This window comes from Arvicola amphibius, chromosome 3 (assembly GCF_903992535.2).
Source record: "Arvicola amphibius chromosome 3, mArvAmp1.2, whole genome shotgun sequence".
Lineage (NCBI taxonomy): Eukaryota > Metazoa > Chordata > Mammalia > Rodentia > Cricetidae > Arvicola > Arvicola amphibius.
The window spans coordinates 123345665-123359020 of record NC_052049.1 but is presented as its reverse complement, the minus strand read 5'-3'; the positions used below and the strand labels follow the sequence as shown (position 1 = coordinate 123359020).

Genomic DNA, 13356 nt, shown 5'->3' with positions numbered 1-13356 from the left:
ATGGTGCCCATGCTCCCAATTTACTCAGGAGATCTTGTCTTTTTCTACTTCCCATGTAAATTAGATTCATGTATAAATGACAGGGTTTTTAATGTATAGCCTTGGCTCTCCTGGAACTCACTCTGTAGAACAGGTTGGCCTCAGACTCAGATCTGCCTTCCTCTGCCTCCGAGTGCTGGGATTATGTTAATGATTTGTCAAGCTTTTATTGTACCAAAATATGCATAACATAAAATGTATTATCTTAACCACTTTCAAATGAACACATCAGCATATTAAATATACCCAACACTGTGCAATCTCCACCACTACCCATCTCTATGCTTACCTAGTGGAACTCACTGGGTACCTATTAAAGCAGAGCTTATATCCACCCATTGTGTCAAACACATTTCTGTGAGTGAGGAAGCTGGAGATAAAACCCACCTTGCTCTCCAGAGGACTTTGGCTATGATAGCCAGTTGAACCCCCACTAATAAGGTCTTTGGGTGTGCATTTCTCCAGGTATACCCTTGAAAAGGAGAGCACAAACTTCTGGAGTTTTGCCAGACTGATAAATAAAACATAGCATCTCAGAATCCTTTAAATCATATTCTCCTAATCCTTCGCTGAGTTGACTATATCACTGTTTAAATATAATTAAAATATTTTATACTGCATTTGTTTTTTTAATAATTAGGGTTTTTATTCAATTCCTCTTAGAACTTCCATTATAAGTTTGGATTTTTTTAAATATTATATTAGTTGTAGAAAATCATAGTTAATTCTTTTTAACCTAACCTATATATTTTTCCATGTGGTGGTTTTGTTTTCTTGAAGTCAAATTCTGTTACTTCTTCAAAGCCCTTAGCCTTTCAGTCATAGTAAGGAGCGTCCTTCCTGGCCTACAGTTATAAGGAATTTGTCCACGTTTGCTTTAGACAATTTTCTTCTCTTTAAATATTTGGGCTTTGTATATTATGTGGATACGGATCTAAACTAACATTTTAAAATATTTGCTTAGTATGTTTGTGCTGCTCACAAGATATGTGAGACTGGATAAACAATAGAAATGTATTCCTCCCAGTTCTAGAGGTTACTAGATCCAAGAGCAAAGAACTGGCTTTTGGAGCCCTCACTGGGCCTGTGCTAGCTTGCTCCCGGGTATAAAGCACGGGTGCATCTTCAATAGCACACAGTGAGGAGTAAGTCTGAACATGCATTTCGGAGGAGACATTGAAAACACACTCTGTTCTCCCAGCATCGTGGCTCTGGCCGTCCCAGTTCCACCAGCCCCACGAGCACAGGGGCCTGCATCTACTCCCTATTGCTGTGCCAGTAATGACCTCCCTTAGCTGCTGAAGGTTTCTAGTGAGTTTAACATACAATTAGTCTAGTCTTTGTCCCATGCCCATAGATATCCTTGCTTTTTTATTTTTTCATATGAACTTTAGAATCCATTTATCTGTTCAGAAGGAAAAGAACATGTTTCTTGGGTTTCATTTTAATTGCATTAAGTTTACTTAAGGAACATTTATTTGTTTATAATGCTGGAACTTCTTATCCAAGATTGAGAAATGTATTTCCATTTGTTCAAAGACTCTCATGTACTTCAGGAATGTCCTCAGCATGATATAAATGTTTTGAACATTCCTGAAGGGAGTTTATTCCATACATTTCATGTTTTATTATTAAAATCATTTTTCCCTATGAATTTAAAAAGTAAGTTATTTCTATGCTTAGGACCTCCTGGATCCTTCTCATGCTGATAAAAGCCAGTGGCCTCTAAAACCCTAAGGACTCAGCCTCCTGCTCTGTTCTGACCTCTGAATCCTTATCCATCTCTTGAGCCACAGTAGCCTCCCTGCTGTTCCCTGCACTGGGAGGTTCTGAGTTCAGGTGCTCTCTATCACTTCCTTCTGTGCTTTCTCTTGATTTCTTCATAGAGTGTTTTCTCTATGATTTCTTCAAGGACAACCCCTTACTTCCTTCATGTTTCTTATCACCCTCTCCGTGGAAGCTGATACCCACTTTCACACTCCCACTCTGTTTCCCCACACCCTCACCATCTACTGATTTACTACATAATGTTGATTCGTTCTTTACGTTCTAGCTCCCTCAGGTAGGACATAAGGTGAATATGTTTTTATATGTTCTATTTTTTCATTCCACATAGAATAGGTGTAGAACAGTTACTGAGTAAGATTGCCTTTGGAATGAACACCCTCCTGCTTTGTTGAAGTCTTTTATTGTTTGTAAAATTTCTGATAGTTGTTGAGTTCTCATCATATGGGGTCGAAATTAATAGTGTGCTCTGAAACTCACCCAAGATTTCTACCTTTTATGAAGGATATATGGGATATGTACATGTAAGATTCTCTTAAGGTAGAGTTTGCCATTTTCTGTTCTGTGCATTGTAACAGAGGCTCTTAGTGTCCGGTATAGACTTGTCTGCTCCTCTCCATTTCTTAGTCTTGCTTGCAATTCAATTGGGCCCATGTGACAGATCCTCACCATGGATATCAACAAAAGAGATCCCAGCCACTGGCAATTTTAGCTTTTAAAGCCATCTCCTGGAACATTGCAACCCTTGCTAGTCCTTCCCAGTGACCTGAGAGCCTTATTTTCCAGGAAGCAGAACTAGGAGGCTGAGAAGATCATTGGGCTGGCACTGGGCATTAGACTGTACGGTGAATGGAGGAAAAACTTGCTGCATTGACCTACTAGCATTTGAGTTTGCTTTCAAGGCAACAAGAAGCAACTTGAGGGAGAGCACTGGAGACTGTTACCTAGAGCAACTTGAAGAGGAAAGGGTTTATTTGACTCACACTGGTCCATCATAGTCCATCAAACAGGGGCCGGGGCAGGAGCTCAAGGCAGGAGCTGAAACAGAGACCCTGGGGGAACAAAGTGATTCACTTCCTCTGGCCTGCTCAGCTACCTTTCTTGTGTAATCCAGGCCTCCCTACTAAGACAGTACTGCTCACAGTGGGCTGGGCCATCCTACATCAGTTAGCAGTTGAGAAGGCACCTCCCATGGCATCTGCACAAACTTAACTTGATGGAGGCATTTCCTCAGATGAGCATCCCTCTTCCCAAGTGATCCTGGGAACTGTGATGGGAGGGAGGGTTCATCTTGGCTTCTCGTTTGTAGGATCTTGACACAGCTGACCACATTGCATGCTCCATTGGGAAACAGCAATTAATGTTGATGTTCAATTTATTCTTTTTATTCAGTCTGTGACCACAGCCCACATTCAAGGTAGGGCTTTTCTCTTTAGTCAAACCTTTCTGGAAACATATACATATACATATACATATACATACATATACATATACATGTATACACACACACATGTATATCATAGATATACATGGGGGCATGTTTCCATGGTGACTATAGATCTATTCAAGTTGACAATAAGAATAACTATCACAGCCGGGCGGTGGTGGCGCACGCCTTTAATCCCAGCACTCGGGAGGCAGAGGCAGGCGGATCTCTGTGAGTTCGAGACCAGCCTGGTCTACAAGAGCTAGTTCCAGGACAGGCTCCAAAGCTACAGAGAAACCCTGTCTCAAAAAAACCAAAAAAAAAAAAAAAAAGAATAACTATCACAAATACCATGTGATGTAGTATGGTTTTAAATTTTCCATGAAGTTGAATTGGTACCAAAAATTTTAAATCGTCTTGCTTTCTACTAGGGAAACTAGTGGATAAACTTGCCTCATAACGTTTATTTGAGATTTTGTACAAGAATGTTACTGAATGTGTTCAGTCTTATTTAGCTCAGTTTCCTTCTCCCTTTAACAAATCAGCTCCTCAGAACTTCTCAGACTTTTTTTAGTCTAATAGAGTATGAAATTGAGAAAGTGCGTTAGTGGCGGGGGAGGAGGGAGCCTTAGGACTACTGACAGAGAGTGTCCTCTGTTTACACCCGCCTCATCCTTTCTACAGACCATCTCACCCAATATGTGTGAAGTGAAACTCCAAATATAGCAGTGATCCTGGTGATCATATGGAAGTGTGCAATGCTGTTATTTATGGGTCCTCGTTATGCAGTTCCCATAATGCATTTCATTGGAAATTTTTTGAGTTTTGAATTAGACCCTGTTTACTTTCATATTCTGATATAACCATTTCATTTGATTCCCACAAGACTACAAGCAGATAAAATAATAATAAACATGCTGATTATGTAGATAAATGATGTAAATAAATAATTAGCCACTTTAGCAATAATTTTCTGGGAAGTAATTTGGCACATTTTCCAATTTCGTGAATTAATTTCTTTTTTTTGCTGCATCTAGGGAAATTTGTAGGACTATCAACTAGTTCTCTAAATGAACTAATTAACTTAATCTCCCCAACTTCTCAGTGGACTCTTTCCCCAGCGTGGTATCTTTATTCTTTGTCTGATGTAGTCAAGCATACATGGTACATTAAAAAACAAAGTTTAGCTGTACATAGTGGTACACACCTTTAATCCCAGAACTTGGGAGGCAGAGGCAGATGGATCTCTGTGTTCGAGGCCAGCCTGGTCTACAGAGCAAGTTCCAGGACAGCCAGTGCTAATTAGTGAGAGTCTGTCTCAAAAACAACCAAACAAACAAAAAACCCAAACCTTATTTGTTTAACAATACAAAAAAAGCCTCAAGTTCTTATAGTTAAAACAAAATTTTCACTACTCAATGCAGTTAATATTTGGGTGTCTAGGGACCTAATGGTGTTGTAGAATACTGTGCGGGACAGCTGACATTTCTGCACTGTAGTGGATCTCATTGTCATGAGACACACACTGAATAGGCTTTACAGAAATTCGTGTTGAAACTGAGCATGCTGACTTATTGGTTTATAATGAATATAACTAACATAGACTTGAGTTAATGAGAGCCTGGCGTTCTCTCCCTAAGGACTGACACAGGTAAGAAGCCATATTTGTAATCAGAATGTTATTTAGTTTAGAACATTATTGATTTAAAAAATAAAACCAAGAAAGTGATCTAATTTGACTGTATAATTCCCTGTTGCGTTTGCTTCTATGAGAGGAAAAAAAAAATCTCACTTTGGATTGTAATTGCATCGTGTCTTCTGGCCAGAACTTAAATACACATCACTGGTATTTATCTCTGTGTCCTTCTGGTACCTGGGTTTCTTTGCCAATCAGCACTTTCTCTAGGCAGACAACTCTTTATATGCTACTGTGTATTAGGCCAGTCTCCATTACTTAAGGGAACTTTGCTTCGTTAGCTCTGGTTCATTAACTTTGCAACTGATTTTGAATGAAATGATCTTGTTTCCTCCAGTTCTGAGTATTGTATACCATATCAGTTTCCTGTTTATACTTAGCAGGCAACCTGAAAATGGTCAAAGTATAAGAAATACTTATTATTGCCCGACTCATTTTTCTTTATACGTTTTTCTTCTAAGTCTCTTGCTTTTTGGGAATACTATTTGTGCAGCTAACAAGCCCCTCTACTTCATCCTTAGAGAAGTTCCTCAATTTTAAATCCCATGGGGTCTTTCATGCTTGTGCATTTTCAGAACAAGTTCTGGTTTAAACCTGTTCTGTAGAAAAGGCTGGCGTCTTTCCCACCTTCAGATAAAAATGGCGGACTCTGCAAACCTGACAGAGCTGTGAGAAAGGCATAGAAAGTGACGAGGAGTAGGGGGATCAGGAAAAGAAGAGGCATGGGAACGGGGGCCGCTGCCATGTGAGTGGCCTTGTGCCCTGGTAGACTCTATTAAGTCCCTGGTAACACTGGGTGAAACCCTGCGGGCAGTTAACACATCTGGGCAGTTACCACATCTGCAACATATGGCAGACATCTTGCAGGGAGTTCTGTAGCAAAGAAATTAGATTAGCAGTGAGGTAGGAAGTAGGGTTAATTGCTCATGGGTTGGTGTTACTTTAGACAGGATTAAAACATCACAAAATTAGACTGTGGGATAATAACCCTGTGAATATACTAAAATCACTGAACCATGTATGTTGCATGGGTGAATTATATAGGAATTATATGTCTCGATAAAGCTGTGAAAATGGAGGCAACATAAAGCTACTTTCAGATATGTGAAACCGAAGACCACGTTAGAGGAGATGTACAACTCTCCAGATGGAGGGAGAGTGATGCCTGAGTCTACGGAAGGGCATGAAGGACACTTAAGATGAATGGAAATGTACATGCACACAATTGTTATTCTCGGTTGCCAACTTGACAATAACTGGAATGCACTATAATCCAGAAACAAAGGGCACACTTGAGATCCAGATCTTGAGGCAAGGTGACAACGCACCTTTGATGAGGCTGGAAGATACAGGCCTTTAGTCCAGACCTTGGGCTACACCTCTAATCAGGGTGACACCTTCTGCTGGAAGCCTATGTAAGGACAATGTAAGAAGAAAGGGTTCATTCTTTGCCTGCTGGGCCTTGCCTCGTCAGCACTTCCAATCCTTCGGGAATCCCAGCAGACCAGCTGAGATACCGAGCCTCGTGGGACTGAGCAGTTATTAGATTCTTAGACTTTCCACTTATAACTAGCCATTGTTGGACTACAACCTGTAAGTCACTCCAATAAATTCATATATATGTGAATATATATGAACATATATATGTATAGAGAAATTAGCTTATGGAATTTATTCATTCCACAAATTCTATGACTCTAGAGAACCCTGACTAACACAATGCATATCAGACTATCTCTTGTGCTTCAGCATAGGTAAGATACATATGATTATTTAAACCAAAAATGTATTGTGGAGCATACATGCAGAGGCATGACCTGTGACCACCGAGCACAGAGGAGCAGGTGTTGATGACATAGTAGGGTGGGAAGATGTTATGACAAATTAAGAACGCATATCGCAGGGGCTGGAGAGATGGCTCAGTGGTTAAGAGCACTGACTGTTCTTCCAGAGGACCCTGGTTCCATTCCCAGCACCACATGGCAGCTCACACCTGTCTGTAACTCCAGGATCCAACATACTCCCACAGAGGTAAATGCAGGCAAAGTATCAATGCACATAAATTAATAGAAATAAATAATAATAAAGATTTAAAAATAATGAATATTGTAACCTCAGGGGCATAATACAGAGTTAACTGAAAGGTCACAGACACATTAGAATGAAATTCTAAAAACAATTTAGTCCAAGAAGAGGAAATGAAAACTTCATAGAGCAGCTGAAGGTGCAAAGGGTGATGGTCCAGATCAACCTGTCAACTCTAACTGTAGGTGGACCAAACATGCCTGCTAAAGGATATATTGACAGTGGCACACATGCATGCAGGCAGGGGAGGGAGGAGAGAATAGAAACTTTAACAAGACACAGTAATGGATGAAGGAACAAAACCACTTACAGCATGGAAACAGTAAGCCGTGGCTGGGGTAATAATAGTGGCATCAGATGATGTAAGCCTCAAAGCAGGGATCACCTGAGGTGAGAGGAATATCTTACTTTTTTGAAGTAGAAAACGTCATTTTATTTATTTATTGTTTGAGGTTTTATATACACATATAATGTTTTGAGCTATTCCAACCCCCTTTTCCTCCCCTTAAGGTCTCTTGCTTCCCCTCCACCAGTTTGCCCTCCAAATTTCATATTACCCTGTTCCTTATTTAAAACCCACTGAGTCCTCTTAGTGATACCTGAATGTGTATGAGGGTGGGGCCTTCTGGAGCTTGGGTAGCCTCTCAGGGATCATACCTTGGAAGGAAATGGACCCTCCCCCAAATAAACACCAACAGAAGATCGCTGGTCAGCTAGGGTGGAGCCACACAAGCTCCTGGGATTTTGTGCTGGGATTTTGCCTAACCTCATGTAGGCCTGGTGCCAGCAGTCTAGGCGCCGTGAGTTCATGTATGCGGTATTGTGTCTCATCTTCCTGGACCTGTTTGCCGCAGATGTCCACATCATCCGGCTCTTAGAGCCTTTTTAGCAAAGATGAATATTTTATAATGGAAAGAACAATTAATTAGGGAGGAGCAATAATCATAAATATGTATGAAAGTAGCAACAGAATTTGAAAATGCATAAAATATTTGAAAAATCAGTGAGGCAAATAGATAAATCCACTAATTAGAGATTTCGATGCCCCTCTCTCAGTTGTTGGTAGACAGAGTATCCTAAGAACTGCTACCAACCCCCAGTAGACCGAATTGCTACTGATGGAACTTATCATTTTTATTCTATTAAATGTTCATGATGCAGTTGCCAAGATATAACTTATGCTGAGCTAAGGAATCTCCTAGTGAATTTGTGATTGAATTTTTTACAGAACAAAGATCAGCAAGCCCATGGGCCAAATCTCTCCCTCCACCACTTTTTATAGAACATCAGTTAATAATGGTTTTTACATTTGAAAGCGTCTTTAAAGAGTATTTTCCGACATAGGTGATTTATATAAAATTCAAACCTCAATGTTTGCAAATACTTTTATAAATAGCCATGCTCGTTTATATAGAATCTATAACCTTGAGTACTGCTACAGACACTATGAACCACAATGCCTAAAACATCCACTTTATTTTTACAGAAAACATGTTTTCTTGTTTTCTTGTCATAGAATATGTTCTCTTATTACAAAATATTTTTTGAGACAAGAGTACATATAGTATCCCAGGTTGGCCTGGAACTTACTATGTAGCCCAGGCTGGCCTCAAACATGATAATCTTCCTGTGTCAGAACTCAAGAAAGAATAGATAAAATTGCAGATATCAACAATGAAAGCATAGAAATGTTACTGCAGAGGTCCTGTAGGCACTGAGCCTGTGTCTTCTGCCTGATAGCATAGGTGGACTAGATTTGCTCTCTGTCTTAGTTAGATTTCTGTTCCTGTGATAAATACCATGACTAAAAGCAACTTAGGGAAGAAAGGATTTATTACTTCTAGGTCACAGTTTTGAAGGGAAGTCGTGTCAGGATCCCGGAGGCAGGAACTGAAGTAAAGGCCATGGAGGAACACTGATTACTGACATAGCTTTTTCAGTCAGCTTTTTGTACATCCCAGGACCTTCTGCCCAATGACAGCAGCATCCACAGCAGGCAGACCCCTCCCACTCCAGTTAGTAATCAATAAAATGTCCCACAGACATATATATCTCTTATATATATATATATATATAATACGTATGACATATAGCGTATATTATAGAAATATATGTATATAAGAAGAAACAATGAGAACTAGAGTATTTTGTATTCTAAGACGTTTCTTATAGTTAAATTTGTGTGCATACATGTGTGTCCTTGTACACGAGCTGTGGCACATATGGAGATCAGAGGATAGTTTGCAGGAGTCGGTTCTCTCCCATCATGTGGGTTCCAGGGATCAAACTAGGCCATCAGACTTGGTGGCAAGCACTTTTCTCCACTGCCTGACTCACTGGCTGGTATTCTGAGATGCTGCATCATCATTGTCATGGTCATGCTCCCAGTTAAAAGCAGTTCCTTGGCAACAGTAAACAGAGGTCAGAGGGGGACAAGCATCCTGGTGTTGATCTGAGGCAAAACAGAGACGGTGTTCTTCTAATATTAGAAGTTTTTCTATGGTTCTCTGCAGCACTGTCTGGAATAAAGCCGTGTTTCTAGTCTCCCACAGGCTCTGTGGGTTCACATCTGTAGACAGATCCCACTGTCTCTAGCCAATAATCTTTCCCAGAGGTTAACATAGAAGCCCGCAGATTTGCATGTTCAGATTAGAAGTGGGATGGCTGCTTGGTTCCTTGGATCTTTCAGTGTACACCGTGCTCAGAGGTAATGTCCACTGTGACACACAGAACGTGGAGCGCAAACGGTTTTGTTTGTCCAGAGACCTACCAGTGTCTGACAGATACATGAGCAGAGGGCCGAGGACACAGCTCTCTCTTAAGATTTTCCTTTAGCAGCCGTCTCCTGCCATTGCTTTAGTGTGGCTTCTGGAAGCTGCTGACACTCTTTAAAAATGATGACAAATTCACAGGGCAAAACCAAATTCAAGCCATAGTGACGGGTACACCGTGCACAGTTTCACCTCTTCCTGCCTTGTACCTGTTTTTCATTCCCACGTGAACAGTTTTAAAGCTTATTTCTCTTCTAGCAGAAATCGATGCCTATCACTGCTCTGCATTGCTTAATGATGGGATGTGCTCTGATAAGTGTGTTACACGATTGTGTTATTGTGCCAACATGATAACGTGCTTGTGCAAACGTAGGTGGTGCAAGACGGGTTGCCTGACACAGCCTCTTTATGCCGTCAAGTGATGTGGCAAACACAAGTGTCATCTCACTGCCGGTGCGACACAGATCAGTTCTTAACAGAAAGTTTCGCAAGTAGACAGCTCACCCACCGTCTATAGTGGTGCAGCGTGTATTATAGTAAATACTTAAAACCAGCGCTGATATTTGTTTATTGGTGTCATCAAGTGTTATATACTGTATGTGGTTATATACGTGATGTTTTTAACATTTGTGTCTTGTATGTGTATGGGAGGTGGGGACACGCATACCACAGTGCACCTGCGGAGGACAGCTTTGGGGAGTCAGTTCTCTTCTTCCATTCCGTGGGTTTTGGGGGTCCAACACAGGTCGTCAGGCTTGGTGGCAAGCTCTGTTACCCATGAACCCGTCTAGTAGGCCCTGTGGATGTAGTAATAAATGGACTGTCAGGGCAATCACTTTTTGTTGTTTTGTTTTGTTTTGTTTTGTTTTTTTGAGACAGGGTTTCTCTGTGTAATCCTAGCTGTCCTGGAACTAGCTCTTGTAGACCAGGCTGGGCTCAAACTCAAATGGATTCGCCTGCTCTGCCTCCTGAGTGCTGGGATTAAAGGCCTGCGCCACCACCATCCAGCCAATCATTTCTTTAAATGAGCATCAACACGAACGTGAATATGTTAGTTCGGGTTGCTTTGCACAACAGTGCCACAATGGATAACCCTTTGTTTTACAGATGCAAGCACAGTTCAAGAATCTCCCTGGGCTGAAGGGTAGATAGATATTTGTAATTCTGATAGACATTGTTGAGATGCTCCATATGGCATCACAGTTCCTACCAGCTACATGTGGAAGCACCTCATTATCAAGCAGAAATTTTTTTAACCTTTTGTTTTTCTAACCCTTTGGTACATGACATGCAAGTGTTCATTGCAATAAGTCACTGGTCTGTCCAAGGCCTCTGGCTTCTGCTGTACTATCAATACGAGGACTTTCCTGGGTCTCCTCTTGGATATCCTGTTGTTGTCTTGTGTCAGGGAGATCCTGCAGCTTTAGATCTGCAGGTCCACTGGTCTCTTCACATGCTCCAACAGTTCACAGATGAAGTGCATGTTGGGGTGGGCTAACTCATAACCCTGGTTCTGGGCCTGGGTGGTATCTAGGTTGGTTTGCCCACCAGCTTTTCCTGATTACAACCACCAGGCTAGTTCCCCAGCACTGCCCTGGCTAGCTCACTCAATGAAGAAGGCAGCGAAAAATCCAGGCTTGGTTTTTGTTTGTCTGTGTGTTTTGTTTTGAGACAGAATTTCTCTGTAACAGCTCTAGCTATCCTGGAACTTGCTTTGTAGACCAGGCTGGCCTTGTACTCACAGAGATCCACTTGCCTCTGCCTCCCAAGTGCTGGGATTAAAGGTGATACAGGCCTGCTTGTATACTACTTGGCTGGCACCCAGTTTTCTCTGTGTAAAACTTCTCTAAACGGGAGGATGTCTCACTATGCAAGCCGTGTGGTTGGTGCTGAACACCTGCTTCCCTTTTGCAAGTCTGGCATGATGGTGTGTGCCAGACAGAGGTGAGGTCGTGATCAGCTGCCAGGAAAATCCTTGGGCATTGAGTCTCTGAGAAGCCTCTGTGGTAGACAGAACTTCACAAATGTTGCCATAGGTCTTTACTGGAGGAATTGGGTGTCTCCCTCATGCCTGCACTGGGGAAGGTCTGGGAGCATGCACCTGCAGGAATTGGGTATCTCCTCAAGCCTGCATGGGGAAGGACCTGTGAGCATGCACCTGGTCTCTTCTGGACCAGTTCCTTTGCAACTTCACTTTATGTGCGTTTGCTGTAATAAATGTTACCTTGGGGATGACTCTATGCTGATCCATTCTTAAGAAGTCATCAGACCTGGGAATTATATTGGAACTTACCTCTACTTTATTTCCCTTTTAGTAGTCTTTATTTTTTAAAAGGGTTTTTCTTTCTTCAAGGTATTTTTATGTTCACAGAGAGCCAGACCAGAGGCTTCATCCCTCTTCGCCTTGCCCTGGCTTCACTGTCTCTTCTCAAGGCCTTGCGTGAGAATAGTATTTTTCCCCATGTCATTTTTCCTCTGAATTTTTTCTTGTGTGAAAGTTTCATGTATTTATATAATGAATCCTCCCCCCCCGGATCCTTTCTCCCCAGCAAGTCCCCTCCACTTCCATGTCCTCTTGTGTGTGGTTTCTTGCCTGAGCCTGGATGAGAGGTTATTACCTGGAGCAAGAGTAACTTCCCGGTGACCATACCACTGAAGAAAATGACCATCCCCACAACAATCATTAACTGCCAATATTTCCTTGGGAGGGGGGCTCATGGGCCAGGACCCCTCCTCATCTGTGGTGAAGTGATAGGGCCCGATCGTGTGCCATGCAGGTGTTCTGCAGACAGCCACAGCCACCGGGGGTTCTCCAGTGCGATGCTGTGTTGTGTTCGGAGGAAGCCCTTTCGCTGCCCCACCGCCTCATCCTCCATCTTTAACATTCTCTCCGCTCCTTCTTCCACAGTGTTACCTGAACCTTGGAGGGGGCGACAGAGGGCTGACCACTACGCCGTCACTTAGTCTTGGAACTTTGTGCTTTGTACCATCTACTGCAGTGGAAGAGGCTTCTCTGATGGCAACTGGGTACATCATTGGTCCTCACACAGCAGACTCTCCCTGGGGACAAAATACAGCCATGCCCCCTTTAAAAACAAACAAAACTCACAAAGAGTTAATGAACGTAAGCAAAAAAGTCACAAAATTCTGTTATTTAATACTCACATTCCCCCCTCCCCCGCTTCCATCCCTGCAAACAAGACACTTGGTTCTGCAAATCAAAATGAACTGGTTTGCCTTCAGGAAGCACACTCATTCATTCATTCATTCATTCATTCATACATTGAAACAGGGTCTCACAATATAGCTCTGGCTGGCCTGGAACTCACTATTTAGGCCAGGCTGGCTTCGAACTCAGAGATCCCTGTCTCTCCCATCTGAGTGCTGGGACTAAAGGCGTGCGCCACCACATCCAGCTCTGGGAGCATTTGTATTCTTTTTGTTACTAGCATTTATTTATTTATTTATTTATTTATTTATTTATTTATTTATTTATTTATTGTTTTTTATTGTATTTCTTTTTCTCTGCTCCCCTCCCTTCCTCCCCCCTTCCC

At 41.9% G+C, this 13356-nt stretch overlaps 1 protein-coding gene across 13 annotated transcripts in view; it reads left to right on the top strand.

Annotated features, from left to right (window-relative positions):
• Nucleotides 1–13356, top strand: part of Nrg4 (neuregulin 4) — a 109179-nt gene that overhangs the window by 45838 nt on the left and 49985 nt on the right. The window contains exon 3 of one of the 13 annotated variants that reach the window (XM_038321840.2): nt 12711–12829. The exons of the other annotated variants lie outside the window; for them this stretch is intronic. Coding sequence (XP_038177768.1) covers nt 12819–12829 — 11 coding nt within the window. The 5' untranslated portion in view covers nt 12711–12818. The remainder of the gene's footprint in view (nt 1–12710; nt 12830–13356) is intronic. 13 annotated transcript variants of the gene reach the window in all.